The following is a 26,918-nucleotide window of genomic DNA, read 5'->3' as shown; positions in this document are numbered from 1 at the left end:
GGTGTAGAAAGCTTAATTGGATTAAGTTTGTTCCAATTTATAAATCATTTGTATGTATTAGGAAATGCAGCTAGGAAATCTAGGTTTAAAGCTACATAAGATGGATCCACCAGTACCATGTGTATGTGTGTGTGGGATGAGACTGAAGATAATACTGTATATTTTACATTGTTTCTTTTAAAGAAAAAGATCAAGGCTGCTAATATTCTCCTAATAATAAAAACCAAAGATACTCTTGGCTTCTCTTCTTCACAGTCTCCTAAACATCCTCCTAAGATACCTAATGCCAGAAGTAACAGTGATAGTTTAAATCGTATCTCTAATGTTTCATCTTTTGTATAGCAAATCACATAATAAATATAATTCTACTGAAGTAGCATTACTTGCCAGCTGAGCTCCAAGTGCAGTATAAACATAGTTTCAAAAGCACATCTCACAATCACAGAGCTTTCTGCTGTGTCCCAATATAGGTTATCAATGTATATTATTATACTCTGACAGTAAAGCATTTTATAGACATGCACATGTCTGAACATGTTTGATTACAGCCTTAAGCAACTTTGGGAAATCCTGACTGAGCAAGCATTGCAGAGCTGTCCCAACCCACAGTGGTATTCAGTAATGGACTAGTCAAGGCACAGAGAAAGTGTAATTGCAGTAAGACACAATTGTAACTCATCATCTCCACTGCAACTCATTTAGCGTCAAACATCTGTGCATAAACCTTTGGAGTATCAGAGGTTTAGTCTTAGCATTCAGAAACCCCATCTCTGCAGACCAGAACAATACACATTTACCACTTTGGAGAGAACTTTGTTTTAATTTTTAATCTAAAATTCACTAACACCCAACATGACATTCTCCAAACTCAAACATAGTTTGAAAGTGCAAATCTGTACATTTCTTCTTCCCTTTTGATGTTTAATGTATATGAACCTTTAAACCACTTAATTGCTGTAATATATATATTATGGAATAATTCATGCTTATGTAAAATATACATGAAATAAGTTGTGCTTATATGAAAAATTCTTAAAGTTTTAAAAAGGGCCACAAGCCACAGCTGGGGAAAAAATATGAAACCACAGATGGCAGCGGGGAGAAAGACCTAATTTACAAACAAAAAACCATGGCTTCCTGCAGAGATGGGCCCTTTCCTGGGACAATCCAGGACACACAAGCGATGAAAACTCAAGAAATATCTGTGATCAAGACAGTCAGAGACCTTAGGAGCCACGATCAGCATTCATCACTTCCCAGAAACAGCTCTGTCCAGCCCAGAACAGAGAAAAGGAGACCCCATGAATATGTGAATCAATGAAAAGAATAGGAGAACCTCTGTCCCAGGTGGAACAAACTGTATAAAACTGAGCGGACAGAGACAACATTTGTGAACAGAGGGGATCTGAAGTGGTAGAGATCGGATCAGAGTTCACCCAGTGCCAATCCCAGGCTCGGCGCTGTCTCTTTGATTGTGGCTATTGGAGACTGAATTTTGGTCACAAAATAAAAACCTGGTTTTATTATTATTAATTTGGCTCTATAATTTTATTACCAATAACAACTGCCACATAACACAGTTTTGTATTTGTAAGACAAAAAGACTCTTCACTGTGAGTTTTACCATGCTGATGCTGATGGAGACATCCTTAAAACCCTGACAGAACACTCTGCTGATAGTTTACTTCATTCAGAGCAGGGCTGAGCTGCTGATTTACCATAAGAAAAAAAAAAAAAAGAAAAAGAAAAGCAATTAGGAATTATTTCTTTAGTTAAACTGCAGTTAAAATACATTTTTTTGAGGTGGACTGCTCAAGAAATATGAGGAATATTTGGCTCTAAATAGTTTAAAGCCTCCAACAGTATCATGTCCTCCATAAAGCAGCAACACAAAGCAGAAGTGAAATACTGTGTGAAAGATAATGTGTGGTGCTCTCAAGAGATGTTAACATTACATTAAGTGTTCACATAAGAAAATATGTTCCAACACAATGCTCTCTGGAAGCATAAATTCCAGTGGCATACTAGTGCAAATTCAAGATTTTTAGAGATGGAATTCTTAATGCAAAGTGAAGCACTTGCAGTTCTGCTTTCCCACAGTGATCTTGTGCTGCACAACATTTTCTGCCTCAAAGTGAAACAGACAAAAATTTATTTTCTAATGCGACACATACGACTTCTGACTAAGTTTGACCATAGTCTAGCATTCACATGATGTGATTGCAGAAATCCAAAACACATGGCAATCTTTGGGTATGTAAAACCTGCCCCTCTCAATCATCTGTGGGAGGCTTTGGAACTCTTCAGATATTTATCTCTATTAAATATTTTTTATATTCAAGGTAGTACAAGTTTAAATGTTTTAATCATTACAAAAACAGCCACTAAATTTTCTGTTCTGCATGCCTGCTAAGGGCTCATAGAAAAAGACATGCTCCTAAAACATCATGAAGAACTTCCACAGTTAACAGCAGGCTGCATGAGTTGGATGACTTTGAACTGCATGTCTGTAGTATATGAATATAAAATAGCACAGTATTGATTTGCCAGCTCAATTCTATCAAGTCCTGATCCCACTCCAGAAAAGCACTTAAATAATTTTTACTACTGGTATTACTGTTCAAAAGTGTTCAACACACAGGTGAAGTCTAAGTAACATTCTTTTTGTTTATTAAAAAGACAGATTTCATTTTTTAAAATTAAATAAACACATTTGTTCAGAGCAGACTGTTGTTTGCACCTCCATTCTTGAAAAATAAAGAAAATAATTAAAAAAAGAGAAGAAAATACTGAAAATATCCACTGATTAAGATTTTAAAATGTTTTTAAAATAACCGGCCAGGCATGATAGTGACAGATGGCATCTACAAAGGTGGACCTCAACTGTTAAATACAACTGTGTGAGCTTCATACTTAATGTAACACCAATATTAACCCCACTCTACACAGGCCACAGACTTGACTTACAGCAGAAATATCAGAGACCCAGCTGGAGTAAGAATACTTCTCAAGTATCATCACAGCCCTCACCTGATTTAACAGCTACCTTTGCCCCTACTGGAGGTCAGGCAGAGGGGCAGGGCAGGCATGGATTAGGGTGAGCTGGCATTGATGCTGCTGGGTGTTGGCCACTGCTCTGCAAGAGTCACCATGGAAATCTCAGATTTGGTTTTTCTTGAAGTGGCTACTCAGACCATGCAGGCAAGATTTCATGGAGAAAGAGTTTAACCTGAAAAAGTTTCAAAGCAATTGAAAGACTCCAACTTTGCAGCCAAGCTAAAGGGCAGTATAACTAAGGCACAAAACTGGAACAACATACTTCAAAAGTCAAATGAAAGATGATGCTGGCACAGCAGGGTTACTTGTAACAGATGACTTGAAACAAGCACCTGAGGCAGCTGCCCTGTCCTAAACTGCCCTGACAAAACTCAGGTGAGCCAAGACTACAGGCTTTTTTATCACTGAATTTATAGATTAATGAATTTATAGGCTTTATTCCCCCTCACACTATCACTGATGGATTACATTCTTCCGTAATTCAAAAGCCATATGGTGGTGTAATGAAAAGGAATCTGTTTAACACTGCAGTTACCTAAAGCAGTAGAGTCTTTGAAGAACACATGGACCCAACAATGTCTTAAACTTCTGGAGAAAATCACCTTGATAACTGTGAATTTCATTGATAGAAATACAAAATACTTAAGATGCATTTTACGTATCCACAGGAAAAAACCCAAACCACTTACAGAAATACAGGTAGCAGTGATGTAGAATTTTATTGTAGTCTGTTTTCTGTTCATAATTTTACTGCTTTCAAACAATAAAGTATCTGACCATCTTTATGGCATTTGGTGATGCCATTGTTTTATGGATTTTTTTTTGGTTGGTTGTTGTTTTTAGAAGGATCATCTGATCCGATCTTTGTTGGCAAAAGCACAGCTGAGAAAAGATGGCCCATCAATCTATTCAGCCAGATCTCAAAAGTCTCCAATGTTGGGGAAATCCACAACTTCCCTGGGGAGATTATTCCAACGGCTGACTGTTCTCTTTGTGAAAAAATTTCCCCATGTGTACAATTGGAAAATCCTCAGGAATATTCCTTGTCTTTTCCATGTGGCTTCTTGTAAAAAGGGAGTCTCAATTTTTTCTTTAAATAGTGGAACATGGTGATAAGGTCTCCCATAAGCCTTCTTTTCTCAAGGCTGAACAAACCCAGTTCTCTCAGCCTTTTCCCCTCTGACAGGCTTCCCAGTCTGTGGCTCTTCCCTGGACCTTCTCCAGCCTGTCCACTTCTTTTCTGCACAGCAGGGACCAAAACTGAGCACAGTATTCCAGTGTGGCCTGAGCACTGAGCAGAGTGGGACAATGACTTCTGGATCTCTGCTGGTGATGCCCTGGTGATGCAGCCCAGCACCCCATTGGCTTTCTGAGCCAGCACAGCACTGTTTGCTCATGTTGATCTGATTGTCCACCTGGATACCCAGATCCCTTTCCACAGAGATGCTCCCCAGCTGGGGAGATGCCAGCCCGTGCTGGACACCTGGGTTATGTTTTCCTAGGTGCAAGACCTGATGGTAGCCCTTGCTGGACTTCATCAGATTCTTGTTAGCCACTCTCCAGCCTATCCAAATCTTCCTGCAGGGTGGCTCTCTCTTCCAAAGTGTCCACTTTCCCACTCAGTTTGGTATCAAGTTTCATCATGGTACACTTGATCCCATCTTCCCAATCACTTTATGAGGATATTAAACAGCACTGGGCCTGACATCGATCCTGGGGGATCCCACTTGTGCCACGTTGCCCATTTGAAGAGGAGCCATTTACCAGGCACCCTCTGGGTGCTGCCTCTCAGCCACTTCCCACCACCACACCGAGCACTCACCCACACCACAGCCCATCTGTTTCTCCAGAGGGAGATTATGGGAAACCGTAATGAAAGCCTTGGAGAAATCCAAGAGACAATGCCCACCCCCCAGCCCACATCAACCAAGCAGCTACTTTGTCACAGAGGGTGACCAGGCATGTCAAGCTCAATTTGTCCTTAAGTCAATCTATGTTGGCTTTTCCCAATCCCGTGCCTCATCTGACTTGTGATAGCTACCAGAAGGTTTTGTTCCATTATTTTCTCAGGGACTGAAGTGAGATTGATAGGCCTAAAATTCCCTGGATTCTCCTTTAAGCTTTTTTTGTGGATGGGGGTACATTAGCCTTTTTCAGTCTTCTGCTGTACCCTGAAGTCCACAACTTCCCAAAGATGATGGAGAGCAGCCTTGCAATGTTGGTTCCTCTAATAGCTCACCCTCCACTGCTGGATCTGTGTTTGCAGCAGCCTGGAGTTTTGGTCCCAAGGCCAGGGGTCCAGCAGTGCTGGTGCAGAGGTAAAGGAACTGTTGAGAGCCTCTGCCTTTTCAGTGTTACCAGTGACTAATTCTCCTGTTCTGTTTAGCAGTGGGAACAGTAGTTGTCTTCTCTTTCTGCTTGCCATTTTTATACCCCAAGAACCCATTCTTGTACTTACTGGTATCTTGGCCAAATTCAATTGGAGTTGAGCTTCTTATTTTCTAACTGCATTTTTGCACACCCTGGCAACGTCCACATAGTTCTCAGTGGGTCTTTATCCACATTTCCATCACTGGTATGCTTTGCTTTTGAGTAGACTCAGAATCTCACAGTTAAGCCACAGTTAAAGCTCTTGCTCCTCCTACATCTCTTATCTTTAAAGGGATGAACTGTTTTTGTGCTTCAGAAGAGCATTCTTGAGAAAGTCCCAGCAATCATCAGCTTCTTTACCCTCCAGGGAAACTTTTCCTGCAATCTGTCCCTTTTCGAAAACAATTAACACTGCAGTAATTTCAGATATGGCTGCAGGTATTCTCCACATTCACTAGCTGCCTCTGTGAACAGGTGAAAATGCGAGGTTACTGATCTTTCAACAGTGCCTTTGAAGACTTCTGAGAGCAGAAGCAAAGCTTGCACATGTCCTTAGATATATGCCCAGCCACTCAGCCCCTCAGCAGCAGAGGCTCAGCAGTTGATACAGCTCCTACTCTTATGGCTAACTGGCTCAGGAAGGCATTGGTCTCCCAGGTCCCAAGCCTCTTCAAAAGACACATTAAAGCCTAGCTGAGAGAAAGCCCACGTTACAATGACATCATAGAGGAATTCTCTCCCATCTGGAGCTTTGTTTGCAGATATAGCTCAAGGCATGACTTTATTTGTTAGCTACATAGGTAAGGTTGGCCAAGGAAAGAGCAGCCATGAAAAACAAACTGCGGCAGCCTTTGTCAGAACAGCCTCTGAAAAAACCCACCTGAGTAACAACATAGTCGGTTTATACTTCATCAGGTATTTGAAATAAGGAATCACTTGAAGTCAGAGTCTATTGAACAGCTAAGTGGAAATACTGGTAATACAGGACTTCCTATCTGTGAGGAAACAGGGAACTACCTCATATCTAGTCAGTTTTGAGTTCATTGTGGCAATCTGGTTCCGAGTGATCTATGACTTAACCTCTATCATGGACTGAATTAAAAATACTAAGCCAAGTTAAGGGATCACTTAATGCTACAAATAAGAGCAAATGTGCTTTACAGTTGCAGATGTTCCTAAGCATGTTTTTTTAAAGAGTATTGTATGAATTCCTGAAACCATGAGTTTCACATTAAGAGTTTTAAATGCACTTTTCAGGATACACCAATATTAAAGACATCACTTTTTCAGTTAAAAAAACAATTTTCAGTGAACCAGAAGCCTTCAACTTGGTACAAACAGCCAGAAATGAAAAGAGCAGAAGTTCAATAGTTTCCTCAACTGAAGGACCCACTATGGAAATCAGACAATTTTGTAATGCAACTAAGTTTCAACAGGGAACAACCCATGAATCATTAATAACATGATACAGAACACAGCCAACAATAATTCCCACTCCCACCCATGAAGACACAGAAATCATCCCACCTTGCTCCCAACAACCATCCAAACTAAACAGCAGTTCTGTTAGTCCTGCAGTGAGCAAAATCTGTTGTGTTGCCACATTACTTTCAAGTTAAGAATCATCAGACACACATCCCTTCCTGCTCCTTCTCCCCCAAATTCATTTGTTTGATGCTCCTTATTCTTAAATGAAGTAATTCACTCAGAATTTTAACAATAAAATGTTTTTAGCAGAGTATTTTAAGAAGCAATTAAAATTTTCAGGCTTTGTCTCCTTCCAGTTACAGCAGAACAATGAAGAAACCTTTTAGTACTGCCTTGAAAAACCAGAACTGCTGATTTTTACTCAGTAGTCACCAAGAGGAGACTCACAGGTACAAGTGTCTTTGAGGGACCTGCAATTTTAAAGAATTGAAAAAATGACTAGCAATCTAGTTGAGTTAAAGGCACAACAACTAATAGATGAAAGTTTGCTTAAACCATTGTACTCTGATGTCTGCGCTTTCCAAAAGCCTTATTCACAGGATAATCCCATGGCTAGGAACTATTAATAGGGCAATTTCAAATGACATACAATTCAGTTACAACACAACAATACTAGCAGTATTTCTATAAATTTTGAAATGCTTTTAATATGTACATTCTTAGTAAATATTAAAGTAGTGCTTTTCGCTTGCACTTTTTTCTTTAGACTTCTAAAAGGGCATCAGAAATACAGTTTTCACCCCCCTCCAAACCAATGCACAGTTACCTTTGTAACAAGCACATATGAATTCTGTACACCTTTCCCTCCCCACAAAGGAAATAAAAATATGCCATGGCTATCCAATTACACATCATCACAAGTTTAAATTACACATACAAATAATTCCAGAGCATTTAGAAAAAAACCAACATATTGGATTTATGAAACCATTCCATGCATTCAACAATAGAAAAAAAAAAGGAAAAAGGAAAAAAAAAGAGATTAAGTTTCTTTAAAATGGTGGGTTTTTTTGCTCTATCCAAGTACCAAAGTCTGGATTCAGTGTATCAAGACTAACCACTGCTTGAATCATAGAAACATGACAGTACATAGATAACCAAGTTTCTATTTATAGACAATATGATATAGAGTTACTACCTCTTCAATGAATGTCAAATAAAGCAAGTTTTGCTAAGACAAAACTGCATATTAAGAAAACAGTAAGAGGTGCTGCTAAATAGGTAACAACATTTTGAAAGGAAGGCTATGTATTTATTTATATGGCCCTGCTGAGCAGTAGCAGTTAGCATGGTTCCTATGTTTTAGCTAGTTTGTTTCTTTTTCCAGAATGACAAGCTATTTGACTAACCCAGAAATATCACTGATTTTATTTTCAATAGAAAAAAAAAAAAAGAATTTATGCAGTGAAAGTCATTGGGGGCAGTCTCTTTCATTACATAAAATCTTTGAATTTTCTATAAAAGAGGCTTGTAGCATAACATACATATTGGAAACAGATTTCAGACATACATTAAAAACCTGAATTCAAAGGGTATTTTTTAACCTTACCATGAAGTCAAGTAAAATACTGTTTATATGCAAAGGACTCTGCATGATTTAATAATATCCTGTTTTCATGTTTACCTTAAGATACTCCTTGAAAAGGTGTACTTCAGTTCTAAATTTATTTCACATGAATCATGACAAATATCACTCTTAAACATTACTCCCTCCCAGTAAATAAATCAATACCATCAATATGCTCAATTTATTTTAAGAGATCAATTTAGAGTGTCATGTTCCTGACATACAGGAGTTAATACCTGTGCAAGTTAGTATCCATTTTTTAGGAAAGCTCTCCATTAGCAGGTGCATTTTCAGTACAATTAAACCCAGCTTGCTGCATTATCTGCTCTTGCCTTGCAATACTGTCAAACTGCAGCTGAGTACAGTAAGAGTGGAAGATTGTTGATCAGTACCACGTGTTACAGCTGTTAACAATTCTGTTTGTGCCATAAAACCAAAGTCAATCATTTGAAAAGGATCCTGACTCTAACTGAACTTAGCAGTGATGTTAAATACCATCCTTAGCAAACCAATTTTTGTAAAGGCTATTTACAGTGTACATGGCTAAGCATGTACAGACACAAACACATCTCCAGTTTAATACCACCTCATTACAGTGCCTGAAAATGACAACACATCTTCAATGCCATTTTAATTAACAGTTTCAAGTGGGAAATGGTCTTTATTTTACAACTGCTTCACTTGTATAATTTTTTTTTTTTAATATAAAAACACTAACTCCTGTCCAGAAGTCTAAACACATTCTACATACTACAGGTTAAGGCAGTAAAAAAATGTGTTCCTGATAACTGTTTTTGACAATGTCAATTAAAGCTGTCTGAAGCTACTCCAGTTCTCCAAGAGATCTCTGAAATCCAAATAATTTGTGAGTGAAAAATTTACTTTGATTTCTTCAGCATTTTAATAATATAGACACCAGAATTTGGCATGGGAAGTCAACAAGTGTTAAGAGAAGGGGAAGTTTGATTTAAGTTCATTTCATGAGTATAGAAGTTAAAAGAATAGTTTTTAGCTGGGATCCTAAATCAACCAAAAACTGTAGGGAATGAAAAAGATAACCAATTTTATGCACATTACTGAATTCTTAAAAATATACTGTTATCTTCAATAATTCAAGTAAGGTAATAGACATTATAAAAAATAACTTCATGAACCATACTCAAGTTTCAAATCACATTCTCAAACTTTTAACCCAAAGCAGTTTTATTGTGTTAACTTCATATAATAAACCATGAAGGTCTGACTGTACAAATGGTTAATGATTTGCACTTGTGATTCCTGTGATAGCTAGCAGACTTGCTAACCAATTTACTGTAAAGATATGGCAGATTATGTATTGAATCAAAGCACTTTGATTTAGGCATGAAACAAATTAAAATGGTTGACATTCTGTGCTTCTAATGCACCACTCATAAGAGAGGCGAGAAACACCCATTATTGTACAGACGATTATTTTTACAGAAAACCCTTCCTTGAAATTAATCTTTTATCCGCAGCTGTAGATGAGAGTATAATCTGTTGTAAACAGGGCACTGTGTTGTAAAACCAGTTTTTTTTTAAATTATGATCTCTCTCCAAAAGTTGGAAAAACAGACTCTTCAGAATGTCTTTCAAATGTAGCTTGTTCTGTTTGCTATATCATAGTTACTTTCATTTGATTCCTTTTTAAAGATGTTTGTGTTCACAGCAGTTCTGTTTTTAAAAATTGTTTCAAATTTATATAAAATTCTGTACATGTTCACAAATTATTGCATAAACAGCATAATCTTCATGACAATATTCAGCAACACATGTCCATCTTAGGAAGTTCACGTTTCCCTTCTTGCTTTTTTCTTCTTTTTAACTTGTTTGGGAGATTCCCAGCTTTCTTCAGACTTTGCTAGAAAACAAAACATAATTATAGTGTTAGGACTGAGAACATTTACACAGAATTGGCTTTTAAAATCCTGGATAATACACACTGTATTATTACGAAGTGATTCAGATCAATCAACTAGAAGTTTTATTCACCTGCTTCAAATGAAAATAATTTCATTTGAAATGCATCTAAAACAACAATCCAAACTAAATGCTTGCCAATTTCATCCTACTTTTTTACCCCACAAATACGTCAAGGGTCATTCATTTTGCAAATGTATTATTTACAGTAGAATCATTGTTGTTTTCTGGCCTAGAAATAACGTACATGTACACAATTGACATTAAATGCTCACTTTTACCAGATTATACCGTTTTTAACCACTACATATGAGTAGTTTTTAGAAGTATTGAACTGTGTAAAGATGTGGTTACATGGAATCCATAATCCAATACAGAAGAACTACGTTCTTAATAAAACAGACTGCCTTAAAACCTCCTGGCTGCCAAAAGCGTTAAAAACCATTAAGTATTGTACATACTAAACCTAAGAGATGTTCTTTCAGTCGCTGAGACATGAATCAATCACAAAAGATTTCATGTTTTAGAACCACAATAAAAAGTTCTAAGCTGATACATTGACTTGAAATATTTCATTGTTTCATGTGTTCAAAGCCAAGAAGCCAATTAATGCAGCTGAATGAGATTTTGTAATTATAAAGTCATCATGTTTCTTCTGCAGTCATTAAAATTCATTTAGTACTTCAACACTTAGCCAGCAACTTATGGATTGTCAGTATTTATTAAATTTATTTAAGAATCCGAATCAAAGCATCTTTTTTTTTTTTTCCAAGCAATACCTTTCACGTTCTTACTTCCCTTCTAAATTTCCTGTTTTACTGTGCGAGTACTGCAAATGCTTTTGAGTACGAACACGTTTGTCAAGTACAACAGAGGGCATATTTGATGTTTCTGGGCACAGCATATTTTCAAAAAACAATATACCTGCAGCAATTTAGCCAGATCTGTGCGCTGTTAGACTACAAAAAAACCTCCACCCAATACCTTTCTACTTCCAAATAAACAACTGTTTTCCTCTATGATTACATGGAAGCATATGGGAAAATATGCTAATGAGCTAAACTGAGAAATCAAAAGACCTTAGTGGGCTGAAAATGGAATTATTTGTATCTTCCCCTGAATTTCTGGTAGCTAAATATTCTGTCAACTGCAATGTCAGTAACCATCTGTTCTCCACTAAAGACTTGCAAGCAGCCCTTTGAAACAATGGTGGCAGAACTCCTTAGTCACAGCATGGAGCTCCAGTCCCAATGGTGATGAGTACATCCAAATGTCTCTTAAGGACCAGACAAGCCCAACAGACATTTTCAGTCGTCCAAGCATAAGAAGACAATTTTTCATCACAATGAAAACAAAAATATCAATATGGTGTTGTTAACTTCAATGAAGTAAAAAATATGGCAAGATGTATAAATAAGTCAAAATCATCTCATATGGCACTTTAAACTCAAATCCCAGGGCAAAGCATTCTGACAGCACTCCATGGACAAAGTACATCCTAACTTCAGACAAATAAACTGCACTGAGAGATACTTACTCTGTGGAGGAGGCACACTGTTTTGCTTAATATTGGGACTAGAAACATCTGTCTCTTGCAGCATCTGTGGCACTTGGGAAGCAATCTTGTCAGAATTGCTCTCTGATACAATTACAGATGGCTCAGTAGAAACAGCAAGTGGAGGAGCCTCCTCAGACTATTTGAGAAACAAAAATAAGAGTTTCCAAAAGTTTTTTAAGTAATACAAAAGCAAACACACTTAAATGGTGTTATTCTGGCAGTATACTTAGCAGCTGCTGAGAAGATTGCATTGAAAAATGAAGCCAATATTAAAATCCTTAAAAATTTTAAATTGAGGCTGTAATACTATGACTGCCATCTAGTGTCAACATTTTTAATTGCATACAAGGAAAGAGAAATGACACTAATTATTAAAATACAGCACATGCAAAGAAAGGGAGACGAATCTATAAGTTACCAAGACCCTAAAAGGATTCTAGAACATTCAACAGAGATGTGAAACAGTGACACATACGCATTTGGTCACAAGGTAAGCAGGCAAGTTAAACAGGACCAAATAGATAACTCAAACCCAAAACAAATTGCATCTCCAGTCACTCTTATAAACCACTTAAAACACTCTTTATGCTTATAAAAGAACAAATACTGGCAAAAGCAGCCAACAAGTATTTCAGTGGAACTTACTGCAGAAGTAACTGCTGAATAAAAGGTACTTGTAGTATTTTCTAATTATCTAGTTGATTTTGGAGGTTCCCATTACAGAGACAAAATATAACTATACCCTAGCGTGTAGCACTTATTGTAATTAAATTACAGCAAAACAGAAAAAAAAAGTTTGATATTCCAACAGGAAAGTCAGAACATAAAACATAAGATCCCACACATTTGGGATCACCAAATGACAAAAAGCTTAAAAAAAGAATGTATTAGAACACAGCATCTCACCAAGCAATAAACCTCAAACTTTAAGATGTTATTAAGAAATTATAGCTGTAGTTGTGTCACAATAGCCAAGACCTGGAACTATAAAAACAAAACACTGAAGTCTACATCCTTGGATGCAGATGTACAGATCCTACATCACCTGTTTTTACTGCTTCCATCACTATAATGTAAGCATCTCAAAAATTCAGTCAGAACATTTAAGAGAGCAAAAAGATATAAATTTATTTCTTAATCATATCATACTAAGCAAGAAATTAAACTGCTTTAATAGAAAAAATCCCAACATATTAATTTAAAGGATAGCAGTTCTCTAACCTTTCATGAATAGTTTGCTGTGCTCTTACACAACTGAAAAGTTTTTTAATATCCGTAATTGCAGCATTTTTCTCAATCTACTGAAAAATAAGTAATCTCAAAATTTTTTATACATCAATCATGCTGATAAAATGAACTCCCATGCTACAGAATTCCAAGCTTAGGCAATTCTAATGTTGTCAAATAGTTAGCAATCATCAGTTACATAAATAAATGAACTTAAACTGTGATTTCTGAAACAAAGGAGGACATAAAGCTTCTAGTGCAAGGTAATCAATTAAGGTTTGGTATCATAGTTTTGCTAGGACAGTCACACTTGACCATCAGGTAAAACAACTCAATTAGAATTTTAATAGCTTAGCTGTCTCAGGTTGACTAAGAAACATGTTGCAGCTTGAGTGTTACAGCATACAGTATTACTGAAAATGTAATCATACAAATACATACAACACTATCTGGAAATTTTTCCATATACTTCTGTCTGAATTTTGGATACAGGAAAGTGGGTAGTAATGAAGACATTAAAAAATAGATACTACTCTTTGCTAGAATATTCTCTGCTAATTCAGAAAGAAGGCCTGAAACAACAAATAAAGCCTATTAGATAATATAAATAGTTATGTGCATAATTCTATGATTCAATAATGAAGTAGTGACTTGTCAAACTGTTGCTTCTTTTTCCAAGTATCTCTCTTCATTTAAAACTTGTGCTTGTTGATAAATGGCAAAAGGTTTCAATGCAGCCTGATGTATAGCATGGGGGAAAGACCATCACCAGATACTGTGATGTGAAACACAAGGTTCAACATTCAGCTGTTCCTGATGTTTATCAGAATTTACTAAAGAACAACTTCTTTGTACTCAGTTTATTTTTCCCTATATTGCATTCTCATGATTTGGAGCATTTGCTTAAGACTAAACTACCCACCTTGGAAACTCAAGTCATCCATTTCATACATCAGCCACAGACTGTTTCTAAAACTTTTTACAACAGCCACATCAAACAATATTGGAAGGCATCTTTGTATGTGTGAAATTACAATGAAACCAAACCTGATGGCAAGGAGACTTGATAGACTGACAGTCAGGTACAACAATTCATAAATTGTCCTTTATCAACTCCACACCAAGTTTAATACAGAACGTCTTGTTTCACAGTTACCGCTTACACAACTATACACAGACACATTATGAACAGATTGAATTTAAGAGTCAAGAGTAACAGAAGCCCTCAAGCCCCTCAAAAACAGTGCAGTGTAGATCTACATGAGATCTAATGCCATCAAATCATCTAGAAAGTTGGGTGTGATTATAAACCATAAAGCACTGAGCAAAATCTCCTGAAACTGGGCTTGTATTTTGGCAATGCTGACAGCTTGTGAGGAAAAAAAAATAAATGCAGATATTTTTCAAATCAATTTAGATTTCTGAACAGCAGAATCTGTAGTCTTCCAGGATGCACTATTTATGCCTTTTTCTAGAAGTTAAAAACCTGCCACCTTAATGTCACAATCCAAATTTTCTGTCTACACATTTTCAACTAAAGCCTCTAAAATAAAACAAAAATTCACACTTCCAGGAATAAAGCCACTTGCATACACAGGTAGATTTATTTTCAAATATAGCTTAAAAAAACCCCAAAAAAACACCACAAAACCCAACAATACACTATTCAGATAGAATAGGCAGCTGTTGCCAACCTTGATTAAAAGCTGAACTGATCTAAACTAATCACTTGTAGCAAACAACTGTAGTAAAGCTCTACTTTGGTAAGCCTTAAGTATGTCTAAATGTGCTTTTCAAATAATTTTCAACCAGAACAGTACCTCTGCACTTTTTATTTGGTAACTTGCAGCCCCTTGTAAAGGATTTCACTTTGATGTTTTCATTTGACTCTTAAGACCTCATTATTTTTATGAAACTAATGCTTAGCAATTAAAAATTATAGCTCAGTATTCTGACATATACTCTCTGGTACCGAACTGCTGTGTCACTAGTGTTGTTCACTCTTTATGGAAATAAAAAACAAAAATCAAAGACACTGGAAATATTAAGTATTTTACACCTTCCTAGAATGTGATGCTTCGTAGGGTAGCAGTACCTAAGAAAGCTGCTGCTTGGAGAAAGATTGAAAGAGAATTTGTATTGTCTAGAATATGTTTCAACTGTGAGCTGAAGCAAACAGTTTGTGAATTGGTTCAAACAAAATATTTTCTTATTCAGCCATTAAGCTCAGTACAGCTATCAAAAATAATTTTTAGACCACATTTAAGTCAGAATATATTAAGTTAATAACACTTCATTCTATGGCAATGTAACAGTAGAATATGCCACTAGTCTTGTGCTCAGACCTATTAGTTCTTAGGTTTCTACATTTCCAAGTTTTAAACCGTTACTGGAATATTAAAACAAGAAAGTAACTTGCCAGTAAAGAAAGTGACTGCTGATTTGGAAGACACTGCTTTACAGAGCAGACATACTTTTTAATAAAAATTAGTAACTGACCTCTACCTAGAATTCATCTGTTCAATCTCCTTTATATTCATAAACACAGAGCCTGAAACAGTATTCCTACTGCAACCTTATCTACACAAATTAATGTGTCAAATGACCTGAGCACTTCCAAATCAAACCGTAACATAAATCAAATTTTGCATCCCTACCTTAGCTGGTTCACTAGTACTTATGGTCTTCAAAGAAAAAGCTCTTTCCTGCTGTGCTTGAACTTTTGAGGTATCCGCCTGAAATTGCTCTCCAGCTTCTCTATCCAGTTCTTCAGCATCCTACAAAAAGGGGAGTGGGAGGGGAAAAAAGAAGAGCCTGTGTTTGCAGTGAAGTTCTGACTCTTCTCCCCTGTGAATGAGTTCTGTTGCCATAATCAGCTTCTATAACTCAGAAAAGCTATCAAAAGGAATAATTGAAGTAGTGGGCTCACACTAGCCTACGCTAACACTCAAAATGTATAGAACAACATAATAAATACCCACAGAATCCAATGAAGCCCAGAAAGCAGGATGTTTCATGCATACTAACAAAAATCCCAATCTCAGAATGAACTGCACTTCACACTCCTGTTAAATTGTGAGAATGTGAAATTAAAATGAATTTACACACTTTGCAAAAGTATCACAATGACACTTGACTGCTTTTGGTTCTGTGCTTTGTTACAAGTTTTAAATGCAAGCTGTACACTTTTCTATCCTAATTACACTTTAATATTTGTGCAACCCTGTTTAGTTTACCATAATGCTTGTAAAGTAACCCTCAACACAGAAACTGAAAATATACCCAAAGTATCCAAGCGTCTCAACGTTTACTCCTTAGACAATCTAAAGTGGGAAGTTTTCATTCTAAATATAGAATTAGAGTAGTTACACTTGTTAGTGGCACTAGAAGAATCCTGTGGTCATGAGAGGTCTCTGAGTTTAAACTGGAAACACTGTTCCCTCACTTATTTCCTTAGAAAATGCAGTCACAGCCTAAGTCTGATTCCTGACAGGAAAGAACACATATTGGCTTACTCCAAGCACTTCAGTTGGTTTCTACTGCCTTAACAAACACTGAAGTCAAGAAACGAGTGTGAACATTTAAGTATAATCAATGAAAAATGAAGATGTTTAAATGAATGTTTTCCATTTTCAGAGGGTAAGTATATAAATTTTAAATGAGTTTGAAGCAGGACTAGCAAATTAAATTATTAAACTGTTATGACAAGGGTAGCTTCTGTGAGCAGTTCAGCCTATTCCTATCAAGCAAAACTCCCAATTCTACACAAAAATTTAATAAATACAAGTTCTTATCTGTAAACTGATGACTTAATAGACTGATGGGCTGAAAGAAAAAGTAACAGAACTGGAATGGCTGGAGAACAATGAATAGAATAAAAAATCTGATTACATTAATATAGAAAGTAAGACTCTACTTGACATATATCATTTAAAATACAGCTCACAAGCAATGGAAAAAAGTTCAGAATGCCCTCACTGACCTTAAGACTCAGGTAGGACACTCACAAATACCTGTTAATCATAATTTATTAATCTTGACTTATACTAGAGTCATAGCAGAGACCAGAACAGATTTTAATTAAAAAAAAAAAGCTGCAGCCCAAGTGCTCCCAGACTGAATTTGCTTCAAAAGAAATAAGGGAAATCAACACAAGCTCCACCTCCACATAGACAACGTGAAAATAAAATTTCCTGTAACAGAAATTTAATGTTTTACAACTTTAAAGAAACTGAATATATGATAACTGTAAAAACAAATCCAAAGCAAGCATGACTGAAGTTTTTGCTTTCCCTCTCTACTTCATTCTAATCTAGTCAGATTCCACTGAACATTGGTCGTTCTGTAACTGTAAAGAATATAAACTATGAATGGCTGTCACAATAAACACAAGCAGGATACATTCTGATCATTAGCTATTAAAAGCTTTCTCCCTTTAGTAAAGTACTGGTTTCATCTATTCAAACATAATTCAATTGCCATGTGAAGTGCAATCTGCTTTTGCTATTTTTACGTATCTGCATTAATGCAATTCTTCGAAAGTTATTTAAGCAACACAGAAAACTCCAACCATCCTCAGTCCGAAAATATTCTTTCCCTCACTGAAATCTGACTCAAGGAGTAGCTCCACCAACTGAGCTTGAAGCATTGGCATTTACCATTTCACATAAATCAAATTAAAACAGCACTTCAGAAAACCATTATATTCTCACACAATTGTACTTGAAGACAGCTTAAGAGAAAACTTCAATTTCTTTAATTCTCCTAACTAGCTATATTCACCAAAGCAGCTGTCTTTCAAAGGACATGAGGAAAAGGCTTCCCATGCAGAGGACAATTCTACCTGGAAGTATCCCTACAGTACAGAATCCAGATTTGACAAAAAAAAAAAGAAATTTAGGATAAATACTTTCCATGTACTTTGTGCTTTTCATAAATCCAGCAAAATTACAAATTATCCCATGTTCAACTCGTGAATACAACACATTAAGGAAATACTAGTAAAATAAGAATTACTTTAACTCTTGAGAAACAATTGTACAGAATCCAATCCCATTAAGAAATTAATTTCTGAAAAATAATTTTTGTTCAAGATGCTGATAGCCAAAGGCAAGGCAATTTTGTGAATTCCTTGCAACTGCCTTTTAAACCATTAAGATTTTACCTGTGCAGGAGAGTTGGCTTCTTCACCCTGCTTCTTCTTTTTCTTCTTCTTTTTCTTGGATTTGCCACTTGTAGAACTCTGAAGAATTGGCTCTGCTTTTTCTCTTTCGTTATCTGAAATCTTCATATAGGAACAGAAGGTATTTAGCATTTAAAATGACAATGAAACATACATATAGACTAAACATAAATCAATAGCTATAAGGAATTGCATGTACAAGTGGAAATGAACACAGTCTTCTCTATTTGGTTCATTCTAGAAAGACCACATTCCTTACATGTGATCTGATAATATATGTAGAGGAGCTGGAAATGGAAAACAAAACAGACCACCAGGCACTAGTAGCATGGAAATACTGTTTTCCACAGTGTGAATTAAATATTGTCGAGAAGTATTTATAAAAGCAGATCTAAACTCTCCCAGTCTATACTGATAATGTGGTCCTTATAATTATGGAAAGACAGAATAGTTTAAGATGGAGCTGACTTCCCTCTTCTCAGTAACATTCATTGTTTTCCTCCTCTGTGTACAGAGCAAACACAGTTGTGCTACACCTATCACAGTGTAACTGTGATGAGAAATTACCTTTAGCATTACCCTTTAAGTTACTTTAAGAAATAGCAGTGCTAAGGCCAAAGTCCTGGAGCTAAGGAGAAAATATCACCTTTTACCTTCTGAGTATCAGGTCTCTCTTCACGCTGAGGAACAGAAGCAACTTTTTCTTCATCTACCCAGTTTCCCCACTCTTCTGCTGGTGCATTCCAATCAGAGCTTGGATCAGCTGAAGAAAGTCCATCTACAAAGATTAAAAGGTTTTTTTCAGGAATATTGCCTTACTCTACAGGTGTTAATTTCCAGTTTAAAAATAAAAAAAACCCTACGCATATATCCACTTCTTGGTATCAAGATATAAGTAGTAATTCCCTGTCTTTCTGAAAAAACAGTAAAGACTTTACTGGTAAGTGGAGGACTTTTTAAAGTAATGAGTATGACAGTGATTTTACAGAGCCTATTCACAACAGCAGCTAGCTACATGCAGTTGCTTCAAGACATTTTCCTAAACTACATGAAGGGGAACAAATTTAAGAGTTGTTATCTACCTTAAGACATTCTCTGCATTTTCTTTTTAGCTGGTGAAACAATTAGGATTAACTAACTGTAACACTGATCAATCTTGCCTTAGTAAGATTCCTTTACAAGTGATATATCTGAAACTGTAAATCTGAAGCTGATTCAAGTCAGCTTATAACTTTGCCATTTTTAATAATCTTTTTTTTCCTAAGACTCTTAAGTCCATACTCTATTTTGTTATTATTAATTTATGATGGAATGATAGGTTTAAAGGGTCAGTTGCATAAAACCTAAAAATATCACAAGGGAAGAACTAAGCGTTAGACTGTCTGTTTAGTAGCAAGTTGCAGCAAGCCGGTTTCAAAACAGAACACATTGTAAAAGACCGCATTTTTATTTCACATTTATAGTAACATCACAAGTATTTCTGGCCCCCAGCCTATATCAAATTGAAGAACAGGCAAATTTGGTCTACCAACTATGGTGGCATTCAACTTAAACAACTAAAAATAAAGTCAAAATAAAGAGCAGTAATAAATCCAATTAAATTTATTGGCAAACATTATGAAGCTAAAAATACATTAAGAGACCTTAAGATTAGTTAGAACATTTAGAATAGTCAGAAACTTTCCTAATAAACATATTATCTTAATGACACTTACTTCAGATGCTAAAATTTACGGATTTGAAAAATATTAATCAACACTTTTTAGTTTACCTACTGCCATCTCAGTAGTTGCTTAAGAAAAAAAAATTCCATTCTTAGTAATAATAAAAACTAGTAATATTTGTACATACAGTTAGTCTTCTTATCCTGATAAAGCAGCAGGGTATATCTGGGTATCACTTTGGTCTAACCTGGTATTTGCTAACTTCTGTTAGTGCACTTCTAGCTGACAATTACAACAAAATTCTATTAACAGAAGCTTCAGCCATAAATATTCTATGCTCAAATATGTGAATCAATTATGCTTTTGATAAAATGTAAAACTGATGACTTTTCAAAGGATTAACAGAAATGTGCTTTCCTTATCCTTAACCTAGATTAAACACAAAAGGTAAGTTTCAAAAATACTTGGCAACAGAGCAATCATGCCAACAATGGTGGAGTCAAGGACTGCATCAATCTATTCCACTGTTCCAGTCATTTAACTGCACTAAGTTGTTCTTAGAGAGAAGCTAACATGCAGGGCTGCATTCTTCTGGAACAATTCTTCAGGTCAATGCTTAATGAGATGCACTATGCTCTTTCATAAACAGGGAGGAGAAAGTGAAACACTAACTTTACTACAACTCCCAAGTAATTTAAGCTATTTCTATCCTGTATACACTTCCTATATATGCAAGAACTTCCTAATGTTTGCTAAATGAGAAAGCAAGTTATATTAAATACAAGAGTCTGATGTTGTCCTAACTTTCCAGTAAGGTACAAACATGTAAAATCAAACTGACTCAGATTCTATCTACTACATACATGTTTTGCAGACTTGCAGTAGGTTTTTCTCATCACTTGCAGCAAGACTATTTCATGACAAAGATTTTTCTACCTTAAAATGCATGAGCTCTCTCAGTTCTGAGTTTGAATAACCAAGTATTTTTCCTAAAATTAACCATTTTCTATCAGAATTTATTAAAATACTTCTAATTCCTTCAAACTTAGAGAATTCAAGTATTTTAGGTCTTTCCTCAGATACCCACCACTGTTTAATATGGGTAGCTAATATAAATAACTACAGTTTAACAGTAATTAACATTATGTTAATGAACATTTTAGAGGAACATACTTAACCCAGACCATTCATCATCAACAGGGGTTTGAGCATGACTTAAATCCCACTGAAAATCAGAAGTACCAGCCTGAGAAACTGATTCACTGTTGGAACCTGAAAGGAAATAAATAAAATTGTACTTTTAAGTTAGCAAGCTTCCTGAAGTTTTCTTGGGGAAGGAAGTACAATCAAAGTAGGAAAGGCAGACAAAAGGCTCAAAGAAAAATGTCAGATTTTAAGGACTGCAGAAGACAGGAGAACTAGTAAGGTCTTGTGCATAAGGTATATTCAGAAAACAAGGAAGCTGAAGAAGGAAGACAAAGTCATGAGAAAAACTCAAAAAGAGATAACAAGGATGAGTAAAAGCAGTCTTCTCAAACTGAAAAACATGAAGAAATTTCACATGCAATAAAACTGTTACCCTGTTTCCATAAGATCTCTTACAGGGAAAAGCTTAAAAGAAAAGATCACTAGAAAGAAACCTCAATTACATTTGGATCAAACAAATTATACATTACTAAGAATCCACTTCTCATTTAAAGCAAAGGTTTCAAGAACATAAAAACAGCAGGATGAACAACATTAAGGCCAATACCAGTCATGATAACAGAAGGTGTTACACATCTAATGCAACTGTTTTCAGAAAAATAAACAACAAAAATCCCAGTTTCATAAAAAAGTAAAACAAACAAAAACTTATTGTAAGAATTAAATAGTATTTTACAGTATGATAAAACTTCTGAAATTCAGTTTGAATAGAACCTCTGCAAACGATACCGCAGACGACAGAAATATGGACATGTTCTCATTTCTTTTGTGGTCACTTTGTATTACAACATCGTTGACAGAAGTGCATAGAAGAAAACTAATATACTTCACTTCTTTATATTTCTCTCGAAGTTGAAATGGTGATATTGCAGCAGAATCTTAGCTCGGTGTGTCATCCTACTTTATTTAATAAACAGTCCTAAGTTTTAGCTTAGAGACTGAACTTAGATTCAGGTGGTTGTTTGGGAGTTTTTTTAATTAAAATTCTACGTACAATTCAGATGCTGGACACTGAGCCTCAGCTCAACAGTTAAAAGCCTGTAAACTGCAATACAATCAAATGTAGCCTAAGTGCATAAGCACTTGGCCAGCTACTTCCAAAATGAAAACTGCCAAGCCAAGCTCATGGTGTAAGCAAGCAAGAGTAGGAAACCTGACATATGATCCCTTTATTGCATAATAAATCATTGTAGGAGTTATGTTAGTTGTTTAACACACAAGATTTATTATGTAGACAGGTTTGTACTCTATAGCACACAACCCTTCAAAAAAGAAAACCCCAGAGCTTCAGCATTTCCATTTATCATATAGAGGAAAGACTCAAAACTTCAAATCCTGCCTATGGACCATATTTTCAAAGTAGTGATTTCGTTTCTTGATAGGAAAAACTCAATCATCAAATACCAAATACCACACAAGACTAGGGTAAATGGGCTTTCCTAGAAAGAAATTTTCAGATCTCTAACTTGAGACATTGCAATGCTGAGCAACCTCTAATGCCGATTATTTGGGCTTAACAAGCACATAAGGCAGCAAAATAAGAAATCACAGAATCATAGAATGATTTGGGTTAGAGCATACAAAGATCACCACATTCCAAACCCCTCTAGCTCCAAGCTTCTTACTAATATTCTGTGATTTATCTTGCTTTTGATTATCAACTTAATACAGTTACTTTATAGCATAATTTCAGCATAGGAAAATAGATTTTTAAGTATCTTCTGCCTTTTTGCAGTACTGTTTTTAAAGAAAAATGAGAAAATGCATATTAGTATCACCTGACAAACTCCATTCCACCTGGTGGAGTAGAAAAGAGTGGAAAAATCTTTGGAAAGGCACACATACCAGAAACTCCAGGAGTTAATCCAAATGAGGAGAAAGAAGCAGAATTCTGTTCAGAGGCATTAATCCTTGCATCCACATTCCAAGCAGCTGTGGGGGAAAGGGAGGAAAAAAAATAGAAAGAGCTTCACACACTGCTGGCAATGTTGAAAATGTAGCTATTTAATTACAAATTGGATCACAAAAACCCTGGCTAGTCCAGCCATGATGACATTTTATATAACTAAAGACATTAATGAATGCTGATAGAGATGTGACTTTATAAACACACAGCTTGAAACAATTTTCAAACTTTCTAAGACCATCTTCCCTTTATGGCCTTTTCTTATAAGCTTTGCACAAAAGACAAGTCAACTGTTTTTAGAGCCTCATACTATTATTCCTCCCATTACTGCAATCATTAAGTTTTGAAAAGTACACGTAGATGGAAGACACATTGCAGTATATTTTATATATATATATGTTAAAGAATGCAATAAAATTCAGAACAATTTTTGATGAATAAGAGCTACTGCTTAAAAATGAAGACATACTAGACTGCTATATGCAAGGCAGAAAATAAGCAGAAATAGCCAGTAAAAACTACTAGTGTTTTTTATTCAGAATTACATTTACTTTAATGGGGGAGGAGGGGCTAAAAATGGACAGGTATTCCAGATGTTGTCCAAAAAGTAGATAGCCACTAACCCCCAATTTATTGATTCCTGTGTTAATGCATCCCAGCATACTGCTGCTGTCCTTTGCTACTAGGATCTACAGCTGGCTCATGTCCAACTTGGTGCCCACCAAGACCCCATATCCACAAAGCTGCAATCCAGGCAGTCAATATCCAGGCAGGGTTGCTTCCAACATTTGTCCTCACTGAACTTCCTCGGGTTCCTGTTGGCCCATTACGCCTATCAGGTTTAGGGCCTTCTGGATGGGATCCCTGACCTGGACTGTTTCAACTGATTCCTGCTCCCACATTTAAGTCTAATGTAATCTGGAAACTGGATGTGAATTACATGGTTGCCTCCTCCAGGTCACTTTCAAAGACAATAAACAGGAGATTTCTAAGTACAACCCTGTGACATTCCCCTTGTCACCAGCCTCCAGGAAGAGTAGGACTTACTGGCCACTACCTTGGGACTGACCAGTTTTTCACCTGTTCAAGGTTGGATAGAACAACACTGAGACAGCGTTGAAAGCATTAGTCAAGTCATCATTTAAAATGTTCACTGTTTTCCTTCACCCAGAAAATTGTTCATTTTACCAAAAGCAAATCAGCTTGGTAGACATGATGTATACTCAGTAACAAAACCAACAAAAAGCTGGTCAGTCACTACAAGCTGCCTTATTATAATACACAGCAGAACACATCAAGCTGGAACATGAAAAAAGTCCTTCACTTCCACTCGGCAATGGTAGAGCTTCCACGGGTATATCAGATCTAGCCTCAGAAACTTCATTTCAAAATATGACAGAGAAATAAAATAAGATCTAGACTTCTGCAGATTATGGCTGGGATAGGGCTGTGTTTTGGATTTGTATGGAAAACAGGGTTGGTAATACAGGGATGTTGCTGAGCAGTGCTCACGCAGAGTCAAGGCCTTTTCCACTCCTTGGCAGCAAGGTGGCTGGAGCTTGTCTCCCCAGCAAGTAGTTGGAAGAGATTCAGCCCAGAGAGGTGACCCCAACTGGCCAAAGAAATATTCCCTACCATGTGGCATCATGATCAGTACATAAAGTCGGGAGAAGAGAGAGGATGGGAAGGGCATTCGGAGTTACGGTGTTTGTTTTCAAAAGCCACTGTGGCATGTGATGAAGCCCTGCTCTCCTGGAGATGGCTGAACACCGACCAGCCCATGGGAAATAGAGAATTATTTCCTTGCTTTATTTGCATGAACTGGTTTTGCTTTCCCTATTAAATTGTCCTTATGGCAACCCTTGAGTTTTCCACCTTTTCTCGTTCCAGCTGTCTCCCCTGCTGGTGGGACAGTGAGTGTGTGGCTGGGTGGAGCTTGGCTGCTGGCTGGGGTTAAGACTGGACAAGTCTGAAGTAACACTGCTGACTACAAAGGAACACTGCTTTCCAGAAGAGATGAGGATACTTTGACTGAACAGTGGGAAGGGCCACGTTACATTTACTAACAAGCATTTACTAATAAGTTGATGATTGCTCCCCAGAGAGAAATCAAGAAATCTGTTTTCCATTACTACTATGGACAGCACAAGTAAAAAAGGCATAAAATTGTACCAAGCACAAAAAAAGTTTCTAATGAGAAAAACAGTGTAACACTAAGTGTCACAAGAGTTAAACAGTGTTTATGCCTCGGCCATAAACCATACACAATTGATTTGATCACGTTGAATCAACAGAATAGACTTACAACTGGGGTGTTAAGACATTATTTAAAAGAAATTATGCTTCAAAATGGTTTAGTAATCATCTTCAGAACTTCATGAAAGTGGTATACAACATTACATTCCTTCACATAAATAATTTATGTCAGATAAACTCAAAAAATCTGGTTTGCCTGTACACAGAAACATAGATGCTAAGCCATCAGAACTTACAGTAAACAGAAATTGTTCACTTAACATTTCACTAGACCACGTCAATATTTTTTTAATATATGAACATAAAAATATTTCAGAGATCCACTACTAAAAAATACATTTGTGTAAAATTGCTTACATGAAGCAAGTTCTTGGAAATGGCTTACCAATAGGAGTGAACAAAGAACGCTCTTTCCAGGGCCTGCCTACCAGGCTTACACCCCAGTCCTTTCCATTTCCATTAGCATCTCCAGTGTCTTGGCCCCAAGCCAATGTCTCAGTCTTCCTCTTCCCAGCTGCAGTTGAAGGAACAGATGTCCATTTCTCCTCCCCTACACCAATCTGTGAGGAGATTTTTACAGACTTCTCATTCCAGCTTCCCCCATTTATTGTATGGCTTTCACTCAATCCTGGAGAAACTTAATTACAATAATGAAAGAATTATTTAAAATAAGAACTGGATGAAGAATTAATAAATCACTTATATGAACATTCACTTAATAAAAAAACCCCAAATGAACAGCAGCTTTGCTACACCAGTGTGATACAGACAGGGCTGCTGCTCTGTCTCAGCTGATTTTCCAGTTCAGATGATATGCACCATCTGTCTACTACTTGAAGAGGGAGGAAAAAACAGCACCAACTGCACTCTCTTTTCTCATCCCTGTCTTTATAGGGCTGCTGTATTGGTGAACCAGTGCCCCTAGATCAGAAAAAGGGTTGGGAGGGTACTTGCAATGCTGTCAGCTGATTTCTCTTGGAAAGTATGGGGATGACTTGTGGAAAAACCCATGCACTAACTGGAGAGTATTTTCTGTTTCATAACTGCATGCAGCAGTTCTCCGAGCAGGATGTAGATGAAATTACCAAGTATTAGAAAATTCTTAAACACTACACAGGATTTACAAAGAGCAGATATCATACAGTCCTTCTCAGTGATAGACAGAAATCATAGCAACACTCAATTTGTAAATAATATATGTTTCACTAAGGTAAAATACCACAACACTGCAAGAGTCTGTTACATGTTATCCTGACGAGAAATTACTAGCCACTGCAAGCTTAATGTATACTTTGAGAAGTCAGCAGTACACTGAGACAAAGATCATCATAAAAGTTTTTTAAACTTCTTTATGTCCCTATAAAATATAAGGTCTAGTGCAGCCAGCCTCCCTTCCTATATATCACAAACCTTTCTTGAAGTGCGTTGTATATCAAAACTACTTTCTCTTTTTATATATGCAGTGGAAAAACAGAAAAACTGTTCTTCTACAAGCAATT

The 26,918-nt window shown here is 36.4% G+C and overlaps 1 protein-coding gene across 2 annotated transcripts in view; it reads right to left on the bottom strand.

The window, feature by feature from the left end:
• Positions 1–7,536: 7,536 nt before the first annotated feature.
• MTDH (metadherin) overlaps positions 7,537–26,918 on the bottom strand; it is a 33,752-nt gene continuing 14,370 nt past the window's right edge. Inside the window, exons 6-13 of one of the 2 annotated variants that reach the window (XM_021543253.3) lie at positions 25,805–26,056; positions 23,103–23,189; positions 21,225–21,323; positions 19,041–19,165; positions 18,370–18,489; positions 15,863–15,982; positions 11,958–12,114; positions 7,537–10,361 (exon numbers count right to left, since the gene is read on the bottom strand). In XM_021543253.3, the coding sequence (XP_021398928.3) occupies positions 10,291–10,361; positions 11,958–12,114; positions 15,863–15,982; positions 18,370–18,489; positions 19,041–19,165; positions 21,225–21,323; positions 23,103–23,189; positions 25,805–26,056 (1,031 nt within the window). In that variant the 3' untranslated portion in view covers positions 7,537–10,290. The remainder of the gene's footprint in view (positions 10,362–11,957; positions 12,115–15,862; positions 15,983–18,369; positions 18,490–19,040; positions 19,166–21,224; positions 21,324–23,102; positions 23,190–25,804; positions 26,057–26,918) is intronic. The other variant, XM_021543254.3, reaches the window with a different exon arrangement.

Source organism: Lonchura striata, chromosome 2 (assembly GCF_050655825.1).
Source record: "Lonchura striata isolate lonStrDom1 chromosome 2, ASM5065582v1, whole genome shotgun sequence".
In the NCBI taxonomy this organism is placed as follows: Eukaryota; Metazoa; Chordata; class Aves; order Passeriformes; family Estrildidae; genus Lonchura; species Lonchura striata.
This window is presented reverse-complemented; position numbering and strand designations above follow the sequence as displayed.